The 16,187-nt window shown below is 41.3% G+C and overlaps 1 protein-coding gene across 1 annotated transcript in view; it reads left to right on the plus strand.

Moving 5' to 3' along the window:
• Window positions 1-630: 630 nt before the first annotated feature.
• LOC117519363 (zinc finger protein 260-like) overlaps window positions 631-16,187 on the plus strand; it is a 44,355-nt gene continuing 28,798 nt past the window's right edge. The window contains exons 1-2 of the mRNA XM_034180715.1: window positions 631-889; window positions 14,933-15,325. Of these exons, the coding sequence (XP_034036606.1) occupies window positions 14,935-15,325 (391 nt within the window). The 5' untranslated portion in view covers window positions 631-889; window positions 14,933-14,934. The remainder of the gene's footprint in view (window positions 890-14,932; window positions 15,326-16,187) is intronic.

The raw sequence follows: 16,187 nt of genomic DNA on the forward strand, positions 1-16,187 counted from the left end.
GATGTTCTCCTCGTGTTTGTGTGGGTTTCCTCTGGGTGCTGCGGTTTCATCCTGTCAGGGCTTGGCCTTTGTTGTATTATGTTTGCTCTGTTTAGTTGGTGGGAATTGAACCCTTGACCACTAAGCCACCGTGCTGCCAAGCAATATCATAGTTTTGTTTGGATAGTAAATAGTCATGCTAGGAAATGCAAGTTAATGCATAGTTGTGTTGTACCATTGTCTGTTATTCCCCTTGGTTTTTGTTTTTTTCCCTATGCCCCGCGTAGATTTTGAGATGGAGAAAGTTTCAAAGTAAAGTAATAAGTACAGTGCGATGGGCGGTCTAGTTCAGCGTTACCTCAATATGAAACGTGGATATGATTCAAATATTTATAGATGAATCAAAAGATCCAGTCACAGTTAAGGCAGGACAGCGGTTTATATTCCCCAGGCTCAGTCGATCATAAAAACACTGTGGGGATCATTTCGGTGTCGTTTCTGTGGAACTGCTAACAATTTTGCCACCCAAGCAGTTGGTGGCGGTAATGCATCGTGTCGGTTCGCAAACTGCCAAAAATTGACAGAAGAAGACGACGACGAAGAAGAAGAAGATGATGATGATTCAGTTTGATTCCGAAGCTACAGCTAGCTGAAACACCGAAGACTCTCCTTGGAACAAATTCTGTCTCTGTCTATAAACTTATCTTATGTGCTTGAAAGCGTTCTAGCACCAAATGAAAGTGTCAATAAAACGGAGATAGTGCAAAAACTGCAACAGCCGAGAAGGTCGTTTAAAATCAGCGGCTATTTGCTGTTAAAGAAGAGAATCGCAGAGTCTCTGGAAGATGGTTTAAAAGAAGAAAAGTGCTGGATGCTGTTTTCAAGCCTGCAGTTCATTCATACAGTGCAGGTTTGTTCACTAAATATATTTTAGACCAATACTAAAATCTTACCAAGAATATTTGTCTATTTTTTTAGTCAACAAAAAACCCCCACACCTTGTAACGAGCAAAAAAAAAAAAAAAAATGCCAGTGGAAAAAGTGAAAATTCACCAATTTTTAAAAATTTGCTGAGAAAACTCATTTTGAGCTTTATTTTACTGCTGTTACTGGTATTTACTGCTACAGGGTGTTTCCAAGACTCCATTGGTTAAGATTTTAAGCTTTTCTTTAAACAAATAATTATATCTTCCTGAGATAAAACTATTTAAATGCCTTAGACCAGGGGTGGCCAAGTTTGGTCCTCGAGAGCCACATTCCTGACACATGTCTCCCTGCTCCAACACACCTGAATCCAATGAAAGGCTCATTAAAAGTCTACTAACGAGTCTTTCATTGGATTCAGGTGTGTTGGAGCAGGGAGACAACTAAAAGTGTCAGGAATGTGGCTCTCGAGGACCGAACTTGGCCACCCCTGCCTTAGACAGTTATACTGGATAAGATTTTTGCAGTGAACTCCACCACATCAAACTTACACCTGTTAGTTTATGTTGGAGTTGTTATAGAGTCAACATCATATGTCAGCAAAAAAACAACAAACAAACAAAAAAACAGAATCAGGGAAACTTTTTTTTTTTGATGATCTACAGTGCATCCTTGGGTGCCACTGAAATGACAGTGCTAAATGCATAGGTACATGTCTCCCATATTTCTGTTTCACCGGGAAATGTTTTTGAGATCAGTAAATCCAGTGTAAAGTTGTGTGTGTGTGTGTGTGTGTGTGTGTGTGTGTGTGTGTGTGTGTGTGTGTGTGTGTGTGTGTGTGTGTTGGGGGGGGAGGTGTTGATCTCGGAACCCTGAGAAGGTGAGCTGTAATCAAATAAAAAATCTGCGCAAAATCAATATGTCTATTAGCCATCTATGATTAAATAATAACAAATCTATAACAGAACAAGAAGAAGAAAAGGAGGAGAACATGTCCAGAGACAGTGTGAGAAGAGGAAAACTAGAAGGGTGGAAGTGAAAGTCAGAGCTTTGAATGTTGGTAGTGTGACTGGTAAAGGGAGAGAGCTGACTGACATGATGGAGAGGAGAAAGGTTTCCATATTGCGTGTGCAAGAACCACGTGGAAGGGAAGTAAGGGCAGGAGTGTCGGCAGTGGGTTCAAGTTGTTATATCATGGCGTGGATAGGAAGAGAAATGGAGTTGGGGTTATTTTAAAGGACGAGTATGTTAAGACTGTTGGAGGATAAGCGAGTGTCTGACAGGGTGATGAGTGTGAAGTTGTAAATTGAAGGGGTAATGATGAATATGATCAGTGCATATGCCCCACAGGTAGGTTGCAAGACGAAGGAGGAAGAAGATTTATGGAGTGAGTTAGATGAGGTGGTGCAGAGTGTACCAAAGCATGAAAGAGTGGTGAGAGGAGTGGACTTCATTGGGCATGCTGGTGAAGGGAACCGAGGTGATGAGGAATTAATGGGTAGATATGGTATCAAGGACAGGAATGTGGATTGACAGATGGTAGTAGATTTTACAACAAGGATGGAAATGGCTTATGGTGAATACCTACTTCAGGCAAAGGGAGGAGCACAGTGTGACAAATTACAACCCCAATTCCAATGAAGTTGGGACGTTGTGTAAAATGTAAATAAAAACAGAATACAATGATTTGCAAATCCTCTTCAATCAATATTCAATTGAATACACCACAAAGACAAGATATTTAATGTTCAAATTGATAAACTTTATTGTTTTTGTGCAAATATTTGCTTAATTTGAAATGAATGCCTGCAACACATTTCAAAAGAGTTGGGACGGGGAAACAAAAGAGTGGGAAAGTTGATGAATGCTCAAAGAACACCTGTTTGGAAACAGGTGAGTGTCATGATTGGATATTAAAGGAGCATCCCCAAAAGGCCCAGCCATTCACAAGCAAAGATGGGGCGAGGATCACCACTTTGTGAAAAACTGAGTGAAAAAATAGTCCAGTATATAATAGTAATAGTTCCATCATCTACAGTCCATAATATAATCAAAAGATTTAGAGAATCTGAGAACTCTCTACATGTAAGTGGCAAGGCCAAAAACCAACATTGAATGCCCGTGACCTTCGACCCTCAGGTGGCACTGCATTAAAAACCGACATCATTGTATAAAGGATCTTATTGCATGGGCTCAGGAACACTTCAGAAAACTACTGTCAGCTAACATAGTTTGTCGCTACATCTACAAGTGCAAGTTAAAACTCTATCATGCAGTGTGAAAGCCATACATCAACAACATCCAGAAACGCCACCACCTTCTCTGGGCCCAAGCTCATTTGAAATGGACAGATGCAAAGTGGAAAAGTGTGCTGTGGTCTGATGAGTCCACATTTCATATTGTTTTTGGAAATCATGGATGTCGTGTCCTCTGGACAAAAGAGGAGAAAGACCATCCAGATTGTTACCAGTGCAAAGTTCAAAAACCAGCATCTGTGATGGTATGGGGGCGTGTTAGTGCCCATGGCATGGGCAACTTACATATCTGTGATGGCACCATCAATGCTGAAAGGCCCATCCAGGTTTTGGAGAAACACATGCCGCCATCCAAGCAACATCTTTTTCAGGGAGGTTCGTCCTTATTCCAGCAAGACAATACCAAGCGACATTCTGCACATGTTACAACAGCGTGGCTTCGTAGTAAAAGAGTGTAGGTACTAGAATGACCTGCCTGCAGTCCAGACATAGTAGAGAAGCTTGAATCTTCGACTGGACTGGGTTGCTTGACGCGAGGACGTTTCGCTTCAAATCGCAGAAGCTTCCTCAGCTAAAATTCTTGCTCTGGAAGTCTGACTTCTGTCTGACTCTTGTAGAGACGAATGAACAGAAGCCAACAAAAGCTGGAGTTTTAAACCTAACCAGACCCCTCCTACTGAGAGGCAGACTGCTATAGGCTAGTGACTAAACAATAGCTCTAATTAGCAACTATTGTGCTCTAGTTAGCACTCTCCTAATGACAGGGCAGCTGTCCCTCCTAATGATGGGATGGATGCCTTTCTTGATGGCTCCCTTGATGACTCTCCCGATGATGTGAATGACTCATTACCATGAACAAAGGACTGAAACTCCTTTGACCTGAGTACCCCATTGTAAACAGGGAACAAAGTGTGTCTCAGACCCCCTCCCCGGATAAGGCTGGGTTTCAAACGTTTCACAAAGAATGCCTCCTTGACCCCTCAAACCATTTCTTCTCTCTGGCTAATATTTTAACTTCCTTGTCCTCAAACGTGTGGTTCTTGTCTTTAAGGTGGAGATGAACTGCAGACTGAGGTCCACTGGCGCCCTCTCTGTGGTGCTGGTATAGTCTTTTGTGTAAAGGTTGCTTAGTCTCACCTATGTAGTGTTCGTTACAGTTTTCCTGACATCTGACAGAATACACTACATTGCTCTGTTTGTAACTAGGGATCATGTCCTTAGGGTGAACTAATTTCTGTCTCAAGGTGTTAATCGGTTTAAAGTAAACTGGGATTTTGTGTTGTCTGAAGATCCTCTGTAGTTTTTCCCCTACTCCTGCTAAATAAGGGAGAGACACTCTTCTTCTTGTCTCCATCTCCTGTCTATCTGGTCTCTTTGTTCTCTGGGACTTCTGCACTTTGTCCAGGGACCATCGTGGGTACCCACGTACTGTGAGGGCTTTCCGGACATGTTGTTGTTCTTTAGCCCTTCCCTCTGCAGTTGTGCACCTGTAGGGTTCTGTGTTGAAGCGTCCTGATCATCCTGAGCTTGTGTTCAAGGGGGTGGTTTGAGCCAAAGAGCAGATATTGGTCAGTGTGAGTTGGTTTTCTGTAAACCCCTGTCTGGAGCTGCCTGTTCTCTCCAATCGTAACATCACAGTCCAAGAAGGCTAAATGGTTGTTTCTGGCATCCTCACGTGTGAAATTGATGTTGGCGTCCACCGAGTTGATGTGTTCTGTAAAGTCTTCAACTTCCTGTTGCTTGATTTTAACCCATGTGTCATCAACATATCTGAACCAGTGACTGGGAGAGATGCCCGTGAAAGATGTCAAGGCTGTCTTCTCCACTCGCTCCATGTACAGATTGGCCACAATGGGGGATACCGGAGACCCCATCGCACAACCATGAATCTGCCTGTAGTAATTCCCCCTAAACAGGAAATACGTGGTGTTGAGACAGATCTCCAAGAGTTGGCAGATGTGGTCTGGTGTGAGTTTGGTCCTTTCAAGTAGCGACACATCCTCCAGCAGTCTCTGCCTCACAGCTGAGATGGCCTCAGCGGTGGGGATGCAGGTGAACAACGATGTCACATCAAATGACACCATAGGTTCATCTGCCTCCAGCTGTAGGTCCTTGATCTTGTTCACAAAATCAATTGTGTGTTCTCCACATGGTGGTCTGAGTTACCCACTAGAGGAGCCAAAATCCACTTGAGGTGCTTGGCCAAATTGTACGTGATGGAATCTGTGCTACATACAATAGGCCTGAGTGGCACGTCCTGTTTGTGGATTTTGGGCAGTCCATAGATGCACGGAGTGGCGTCTCCAGGGTACAGTCTGTAGTATGTCTGCCTGTCGATGAGTCCCTCTTTCCCCAGGTTTTGGAGGTAGCTAATGATTTTCTTCTTATAGCCGCTCGTGGGGTCTCTCTTCAGACGTTCATATGTATTGGAGTCACTGAGCAAGTTGCTGATCTTGGCCTCGTAGTCCGATGTGTTCAGGACCACCGTGCATCTGCCTTTATCCACTGGCAGGATAAGGATGCTTTGGTCCTTTTGCAGTGCTGACAAAGCTTTCCGTTCTTCTCCTGTGATGTTGGACGGAGGAGGCTTAGCACTGTTCAGCACTGCTGTGACTCTTAGTCGGAGGTCCCCAGCTTCTGACTCTGACAAACTGTTATGTTTAATGGCTGACTCTACTGCAGTGATGTAATCTACTGTCGGTATATGTTTAGGGGTCACTGAGAAATTTAGTCCTTTAGCGAGCACATCTTTTTCTGTCTGTGTAAGAACCCTGTTGGAGAGATTCTTTACCCAATTTTCCCTGTTGTCACTAATTTGTCTGGGTGTATCTTTAAAAATACTCCCACTGAAAGTACGACTTTTCTGCACTAAAAGGTTGTGAAACTTCCTGATTTGCCGCTCTTTACTTTTTAAATGCTCAGCCATTTGAATTTTAACTATGAACTTTGTGATCTTATTATGGGCCTCTTCCCCCATTAAAGTTTCTAACATTTTGTGCAGACTATCCAGATTATTTTGGACGTCTAATATTTTAAAATGAAGTCTTCTAATTCTAAGACCCAAAATCCTCCTAAGGTAACTGTGCTGGATCTTTTCTGCTGTGTGGCCTGCTTCTAGTGCCTTTTGCTTCATGCATTTGGGAATAACATTGTTTTGTTTGCATCTCAGGTTAAATCTTAAGTGGTTTCTAAAGTTAGCTATCTTTTTATCAGTCTTTTCCAGCTTACGTACCAGTGCCAGGGCCTCATGCCCACAGTTGGTAGCAATGTTTCTGTGTAGGCTCTCAGTTGTCCAGGTGGTTTCCATAGTAGAGAAGCTTGAATCTTCGACTGGACTGGGTTGCTTGACGCGAGGACGTTTCACTTCAAATCGCAGAAGCTTCCTCAGCTAAAATTCTTGCTCTGGAAGTCTGACTTCTGTCTGACTCTTGTAGAGACGAATGAACAGAAGCCAACAAAAGCTGGAGTTTTAAACCTAACCAAAGGGAGCCATCAAGAAAGGCACCCATCCCATCATTAGGAGGGACAGCTGCCCTGTCATTAGGAGAGTGCTAACTAGAGCACAATAGTTGCTAATTAGAGCTATTATTTAGTCACTAGCCTATAGCAGTCTGCCTCTCAGTAGGAGGGGTCTGGTTAGGTTTAAAACTCTAGCTTTTGTTGGCTTCTGTTCATTCGTCTCTACAAGAGTCAGACAGAAGTCAGACTTCCAGAGCAAGAATTTTAGCTGAGGAAGCTTCTGCGATTTGAAGCGAAACGTCCTCGCGTCAAACAACCCAGTCCAGTCGAAGATTCAAGCTTCTCTACTATGGAACCCACCTGGACAACTGAGAGCCTACACAGAAACACTGCAGTCCAGACCTGTCGCCCATTGAAAATGTGTGGTGCATTATGAAGCGCAAAATACGACAACAGAGACCCCGGACTATTGAACAACTGAAGTCGTACATCAAGAAAGAATGGGAAAGAATTCCACCTACAAAGCTTCAACAATTAGTGTCTGCAGTTCCCAAACGCTTATTGAGTGTTGTTAGAAGGAAAGGTGATGTAACACAGTGGTAAACATACCACTGTCCCAGCTTTTTTGAAATGTGTTGCAGGCATCCATTTCAAAATGAGCAAGTCTTTGCACAAGAACAATAAAGTCTATCAGTTTGAACATTAAATATCTTGTCTTTGTGGTGTATTCAGTTAAATATAGGTTGAAGAGGATTTGCAAATAATTGTATTCTGTTTTATGTACATTTTACACAACGTCCCAACTTCATTGGAATTGGGGTTGTAGAGTGGAGGAAAGTGGACACAAGTGGACTGCATTCTTTGGAGGAGATGCAAGCTAAAAGAAATTGGAGACTGCAAGATGGTGACAGGGGATAGTGTAGCTAAACAGCACAGGATGGTGGTTTGTGTTATGTCTGTACAGGTGAAGAAGAGGATGAGAGGAAGACTGTTGTGTGAAATTCAGTGAGCAGGTGAGACAGGTACTAGATGGAGAGGAAGCAATCTTGGACCACTGGAAAAATACTGCAGATGTGGTGAGGGAGACAGCTCGGAAGGTACTGGACAGTGGAAGTAAGACAAGGAAGCTTGGTGATGGAAAGAATATGTTCAGGAAAGCATAAGGAGAAGGAAGATGGGGAAAAAGAATTGGGGTAGTCGGAGACATGAAGAAAGTAGACAGGAGTGCAAGGAGATATAGCGTAAGGCGAAAAGGGAAGTGGCAAAAGCTAAAGAAAAGGCATACAGTGAGTTGTAAATGAACTTTAATAGGATGGAAGGAGAAAAGGAATTGTACTGATTGGCCAGACAAAGGGACAGCGCACGGTTTTAAAAAGGAATAGTTTGGACCATGTATCATCCTTACTTATCATGTTACGGGGTAACATATGTCACATGTCATAGAATCCAATAGATGTAGACCTTGTTTGACCTTTACTTTGGAGACCAAACATTCACCACTGTCAACACTATTCCATTTATTAATCCTATTAGCTCAACCAATAATTTGCATAATTTTTTTTTACCAAAATTGGAGTAACTTTAACTTTTGACCCCTGTACAAAATGACACTGACCTTTGTCACCATTCTTGCTGTTTTTATCCCGTAACTCCATAGAATTCAGTCACAGATAGTCCAAACTATACCTTTTTGGAATCTTTAAGATCAGGCAAATAATGTGGAATATTTTTCACTATGATTGGAGCTTCTTTTAATTTTGACCCCTGTGTAATTCTTCAATTGACCCCTACCTGACCACCAATTCAAAAGTCAAGTGGCCAATCATTTTTTTTCAAAAGAGGAGTGTCTTAAGGAGTATTTCTGCCAAATGTTATGCTTTTTCACCATTTGCATGATTGTTTCAGTTATATGCTGCACTACCAGCTATGTTGTACGGCTTAGAGACGGTGGCACTAACAAAAAGACAGGAGGCAGAGCTGGAGGTGGCAGAGTTGAAGATGTTGAGCTCACTGTTTGGGAATGATGAAAATGGACAGGATTAGGATTGAACATATCAGAGGGACAACTCAGGTGGGATGGTTTGGAGACAAAGTCAGAGAGGTGAGATTGAGATGGTTTGGACATGTGCAGACAAGGGACTCAGGGTATATACAATTGTATGCAAAAGTTTGGGCACCCCTGATAATTTTCATGATTTTCCTTTAAAAATCCTTGGTTGTCTGGATCAAAAATTTCAGTTAAATATATCATATAGCAGAAGAACGCACTGATATTTGAGAAGTGAAATGACGTTTCTAGTATTTAGAGAAAGTTAGCAATAATTATTTAAACAAAATTAGACAGGTGCATAAATTTGGGCACCCTTGTCATTTTATTGATTTGAATACATTTAGCACTAATTTAAGCTCATTGACCTTATCTTCTCTACACAGGTGAAGCCAGTCATGAGAAAGGGCATTTAAGGTGGCCATTTGCAAATGTTTACCCTCTTTGCATCTCTTCTATTGAGTGGCAACATGGGAGCCTCGAAACAACTCTCAAATAACCTGAAAACAAAGATTGTTCAACGTCATGGTATAGGGAAATGATACAAAAAGCTATCTCAAAGATTTCAGCTGTCAGTTTCCACTGTGAGGAACATAGTGAGGAAATGGAAGACCACAGGCACAGTACTAGTTAAGGTCTGAAGTGGCAGGACAAGAAAAATCTCAGATAAGCTGAAGCGAAGGATGGTGATAACAGTCATAGTCAACCCACAGACCTGCTCCAAAGACCTATAACATGATCTTGCTGCAGATAGTGTCTCTGAGCATCGTTCAGCTATACAGTGCACTTTGCACAAAGAGATGCTGTAATGTAGAGGAAGCCTTTTCTGCGGACACGCCACAAACAGAGTCGCTTGAGGTATGCTAAAGCACATTTGGACAAGCCAGCTTTATTTTGGAATAAGGTGCTGTGGACTGATGAAACTAAAACTTAGTTATTTGGACATAATAAGGGGAAGTATGCTTGACTGAAAAAAGAACACAGCATTCCAAGAAAAACACTTGCTACCTACAGTAAAATTTGGAGGTGGTTCCATCATGCTGTGGGGCTGTGTGGCCAGTGCAGGTACTGGGAATTTTTTTTCTGTTGGGGTGCCCAAATTTATGCACCTGCCTAATTTTGTTTAAAGAATTATTGCACACTTTCTATAAATCCTCTGAACTTCATATCACTTCTCAAATATCAGTGTTTGTCTGCTATATGATATATTTAACTGAAATTACTCATCCAAACAACCAATGATTTATAAAGGAAAATCATGGAAATCATCAGTGGTGCCCAAACCTTTGCATACAGCTGTAGGGAGAAGGATGCTGAGGATGGAGCCACCAGGTAGGGAGAGAACAGCGAGGCCAAAGAGGAGGTTTATGGATGTGCTGAGGGAGGACATGCAGGTGGTTGGTGTGACAGAGGAAGATACAGAAGACAGGGTGAGATGGAAATGATTGATCTGCTCCTAACGGGAGCAGCTGAAAGAAGAAGACCAAGATAAAAAACAAACAAAAACAACCTTTAGATTTAGAACGGTTAGATTTTTTTTTTTTTTTTAATGTTCCACATGCTTATTTGTAGATTTAACAGTCTTAATTGAAAACATCTTGTCAAGTGAAATTATCTGACCATGCAGCAAGACAATTTCAGGGTTGTGAAAACTGTGGATTTGCGAAATTCCGCAGATTTCATCATGGGGAGGAGGGGGAATGTTGTACTCTGTAATTGTGATCATCACTGAGTTTTTAAAATGTCTATCACAAAGCATTCTTTTTTTACAACATCGTGCAAGTTTTATAAGGCCTCGGACACTGATCTGTGTGTTACAGATACAAGTCAGTTTCCTCGGATCCGGGGAACTTCGCGGAGGATAAATGGCACTCAAAGCCTGGCTGTTATGACGGTTGTCATAAAGCAGGACTGGGTGGTTGCTGCGGTCACGCTGTGTGGCTCCTGCGAGATGCTTATGCTAGACGTAGCATGTGGACATCGCAAACATTTAGAGCTCTCCAATTTTTAAAAGAAGAATTTTGCAGCATGTCTGTGCCACGGAGCACCATCGGACAGAGGGAAGATGGCAAGAAAGATGGTTTGAAATAGTCTGATAAAGACAAGAATTCATGGAATTGTCGCTGGCTTCGTGAACACACCTGAAAGAACGGGAAAAATGAGCTGTGCCCTCATTTAAACACGGTAAGAATTTTTCTCGCTGGAAAATAAACATTGTGCTGTTCAAAAAGGATTTTAGGCAAGATTAAGTGACTTTTCTTTCATTAATCTAGGCTTTCTTTCATTGGAAAAAAAAATTGTGGCTTTGAATAATGGATTTACATGAATTTGCACAAGAATGTAAATGAGTTTTTATTAATGTAGAATTTTTTTCATGGGAAAAAGACACTGGTTTTGAGTGGATTTACAGGAATTCACACAAGAATATGTGGCTTTTTTTTACAATAAGGTATGTTAATATTTTACTATGATTTTCAAAATATTCTACAACCCCAATTCCAGTGAAGTTGGGACGTTGTGTAAAATGTAAATAAAACAGAATACAATGATTTGCAAATCCGCTTCAACCTACTGTGGGGCCAAAAAGTATTTAGTCAGTCCCTGATTGTGCAAGTTCTCCTACTTAGAAAGATGAGAGAGGTCTGTAATTTTCAACATAAGTACACTTCAACTATGAGAGACAAAATGAGAAAAAAAAAATCCAGGAAATCACATTGTAGGATTTTTAAAGAATTTATTTGTAAATTATGGTGGAAAATAAGTATTTGGTCACCTACAAACAAGCAAGATTTCTGGCTCTCACAGACCTGCAACCTCTTTAAGAAGCTTTTCTGTCCACCTATTACCTGCATTAATGGCACCTGTTGGAACTCATCTGTATAAAGGACACCTGTCCACAGCCTCAGAGTCAGACTCCAAACTCAACCACGGCCAAGACCAAAGAGTTGTTGAAGGACACCAGGAAGACAATTGTAGATGTGCATCAGGCTGGGAAGAGTGAATCTACAATAGTCAAGCAGGTTGGTGTGAACAAATCAACTGTGGGAGCAATTGTAAGAAAACGGAAGACATAGAAGACCATTGATAATCTCCCTCGATCTGGCACTCCACGCATGTCATCCCGTGGGGTCAAAATGATCATGAGAACGGTGAGCAAAAATTCCAGAACTACACGGAGGGACCTGATGAATGACCTGCAGAGAGCTGGGACCACAGTAACAAAGGCTACACACTACGCAAAGAGGGACTCAAATCCTGTAGTGCCAGGCGTGTCCTCGTGCTTAAGCCAGTACATGTCCAGGCCTGTCTGAAGTTTGCCAGCGAGCATATGGATGATCCAGAAGAGAATTGGGAGAATATCATGTGGTCAGATGAAACCAAAATGGAACTTTTTGGTAAAAAGTCAACTCGTTGTGTTTGGAGGAAGAAGAATGCTGAGTTGCATTCCAAGAACACCATATCTAAAGTGAAGCATGGGGGTGGAAACATCATGCTTTGGGGCTGTTTTTCTGCAAAGGGGACATGACGACTGATCCGTGTTAAGGGAAGAATGAACGTGGCCATGTATCGTGAGATTTTAAGCCAAAACCTCCTTTCGTCAGTGAGAGCATTGAAGATGCAACATGGCTGGTCTTCCAGCATGACAATGATCCCAAACACACCGCTCAGGCAACGAAGGAGTGGCTCCGTAAAAAGCATTTCAAGGTCATGAAGTGGACATCCAGCCAGTCTCCAGACGTCAACCCCATAAAAAATATGTGGAGGGAGTAGAAAGTCCATGTTGCCCAGCAACAGCCCCAAAACATCACTGCTGTAGAGGAGATCTGCATGGAGGAATGGGCCAAAATACCAGCTGCAGTGTGTGCAAACCTGGTGAAGACTTACAGGAAACATTTGACCTCTGTCATTGCCAACAAAGATTACATTACAAAGTATTGAGTTGAACTTCTGTCATTGATCAAATACTTATTTTCCACCATAATTTACAAATAAATTCTTTAAAAATCCTACAATGTGATTTCCTGGATTTTTTTTTTCTCATTTTTTCTCTCATAGACGTGTACCTATGATAAAAATTACAGACCTAGGAGAACTTAAACAATCAGGAGCTGACTAAATACTTTTTTTTACCCAACTGTATATTCAATTGAATACACCAGAAAGACAAAATATTTAATGTTCAAACTGACAAACTTTATTGTTTTTGTGCAAATATTTGCTCATTTTGAAATGGATGCCTGCAGCATGTTTCAAAAAAGCTGGGACAGTGGTATGTTTACCACTGTGTTACATCACTTTTCCTTCTAACAACACTCAATAAGCATTTGGGAACTGAGGACACTAATTGTTGAAGCTTTGTTGGTGGAATTCTTTCCCTTTCTTGCTTGATGTACAACGTCAGTTGTTCAACAGTGTGGAGTCTCCATTGTCATATTTTGTGCTTCATAATGTGCCACATATTTTCAATGGGCAACAGGTCTGGACTGCAGGCAGGCCAGTCTAGTACCCGCACTCTTTTACTTCGAAGTCACGCTGTTGTAACACGTGCAGAATGTGGCTTGGCATTGTCTTGCTGAAATAAGCAGGGACATCCCTGAAAAAGACGTTGCTTGGATGGCAGCATGTGTTGCTCCAAAACCTGGATGTACCTTACAGCGTTGATGGTGCCATCACAGATGTGTAAGTGGCAATGCCATGGGCACTAACACACCCCCATACCATCACAGATACTGGCTTTGAACTTTGCACTGGTAACAGTCTGGACAGTCTTTTTCCTCTTTTCTCCGGAGGACTTTGACATCCATGATTTCCAAAAACAATTTGAAATATGGACTCATCAAACCACAGTGCACTTTTCCACTTTGCGTCTGTCCATTTCAAATGAGCTCGGGCCCAGAGAAGGCGGCGTCATTTCTGGATGTTGTTGTCTGGCTTTTGCTGTGCATGGTAGAGTTTTAGCTTGCACTTGTAGATGTAGACAAGAACTGTGTGAACTGACGATGGTTTTCGGAAGTGTTCCTGACCCCGCGCAGAAAGATCCTTTACACAATGTTGTCCGTTATTAATGCAATGCCACCTGTGGGATCGAAGGTCACAGACATTCAATGTTGGTTTTTGGCCTTGCTGCTTACATGAAGAATGTTCTCCACATTCTCTGAATCTTCTGATTATATTATGGACTGTAGATGATGGAATCCCTAAATTCCTTGCAATTGATCATTGAGAAACATTGTTCTTTAACTGTTGGAATATTTTTTCACACAGTTGTTCACAAAGTGTTGATCCTCGCCCCATCTTTGCTTGTGAATGGCTGAGCCTTTTGGGGATGCTTCTTTTATACACTCACAATTGGTGTCGTCAGTTCCCAATGCTTATTGACTGTTGTTAGAAGGAAAGGTGATGTTACACAGTGGTAAACATACCACTGTCAAAGCTTTTGTGAAATGTGTTCCAGGCATCCATTTCAAAATGAGCAAATATTTGCACAAAAACAATAAAGTTTATCAGTTTGAACATTAAATATGTTGTCTTTGTGGTGTATTCAATTGAATATAGGTCCAAGAGGATTTGCAAATCATTGTATTCTGTTTTTATTTACATTTTACACAATGTTGCAACTTCATTGGAATAGGGGTTGTACAAGCTTTAGCTGTGGTTTTTGAAATGCTTTAACAGTCTTTTCAGTCTTCATAACTTTTTTGTAGTGTAACTGTTCTGAGTTAATGCATAATTTGGTTTACAGTTAAAAGGAAAATCTTTCCATGTCCTGCTTCCATGCCATATTCTGTTATTTCAACATTATCATTGACAGTTCAAATGAAAGGTTGAATATAGGATCATTTTAAATGTGCACTAATTTTGAGATTTCTTTTCTTCCAGAAGATGCTGACACTATCATTAGATGAAAAATTTAATTTGGTTTCTGGGGCTCGACGAGCTCCAAGACCCCAGCTCCTGGGTGGGATACGCTCCCCAGACCCCCTGCAAATTTTCCTCTGATTTCACAATTTTCATTTCACAGCCCTACAATTTCCCTCAGATTTTGTGTTTTGATCTTGTTTTCAGAAACCTTTTTGCAGTGTACAACAACATGCTGTTGTGAACACACACACACACACACACACACACACACACACACACACACACACACACACACACACACACACACACACACACACACACACACACACACACACAGACGTACTGCTTAATCATTATAATGATGAATGTTGTTCATAATTTTATTCATTTAAATTTGTCATTGCAGACATGCAACAGCTGTTGGTGAGTAAAGAAGACATTCTTGAGCAGCAAGGATGGAAACCAGATCTGGTCCAGAATGACTCAGAGCCATCAAACATTAAAGAGAAACAGGAGGAACTCTGGATAAGTCAGGAGGACAAGCATCATGGGCAGGGGGAGGCTCATATCACTAAATTCCCTTTCACTATTGTCTCTGTGAAGCGTGAAGATGAAGAAAAACCACAGTCATCCCAACTTGATCAAAATGAAATTGATGAGCGCACAGAAGTGGAACTTCATGCCAGCAACTCACTTGAACACAGAGCACTGAAAATAGAACCTATTGGAGACGACCGTGGAGGATCACAAGCAGCGGGCAGCTCAGGTCCATGCAGACATTTACAACCACATACTGATGGTAAGAGTGAAATTTAGGACTGACGCATTATTTACATAATCCAACCTGAAATAACATTTTTGTGTTCCAACAGTGAATGTCTACATGTGTAAAATAATAAACTTAGGGTAGCATCAAACAGTGATTGTGTTGGGTTTTTCCTGCATCGCGTACTGATATTACCCCGTACCAGATTTATGTTTTTTCTGCAAATGTGTGGAAAAAAGTTTGTTGTTTTACCCTTTCTGTGTGCGGAAAGGACAGTTGGTTTCAAAAATAACTCACCTGTTCATTTTATTTAAACCCTATCCAGACAAGGTAGTGCTGAATGAGTCCAGGGAAGCAATATCATTTCAAGATAAGATCAGAATTTATTCACTTTAAACCTGATTTTGTTCCACACACAGAAAGGGTAAACTCAGTACAGAACAAACAAATGTGCAGATTGCAAAATATACAGTACAAATCTGGTGCTGGGCAACCTTATATGTGACACCTGAATGTCATTCATACAGTATGTGAGTGGGTCATTCACTTTTTCACCTTCTGATGCTGAGGATGTATGAACCTGCTAATTTGTGGCATCCTTTAACATGAAAAAATGACCAAACTATGTAATAAAAACAGTCTGGCCTTGAATGACTGGACAGGGAAGTACTGACATATAGTGGTGAGCCTGGAACAGTAATCACAGCATCCTGGTGGCCAGCGTTGCTTCTGTTGATATTAGAATGTCCACTTCAGTTGAATTTTTTATTTTTATGTTGCTTTGTCTTAACTTTATTTGCTGTTTTTGTGTTTGACATTTAATATAAACAGATAAAATGTGTGTGTGTGTGTGTGTATACACACACACACACACACACACACACAGTGAGGAAAA

Source organism: Thalassophryne amazonica, chromosome 10 (genome assembly GCF_902500255.1).
Source record: "Thalassophryne amazonica chromosome 10, fThaAma1.1, whole genome shotgun sequence".
Taxonomy (NCBI): Eukaryota; Metazoa; Chordata; class Actinopteri; order Batrachoidiformes; family Batrachoididae; genus Thalassophryne; species Thalassophryne amazonica.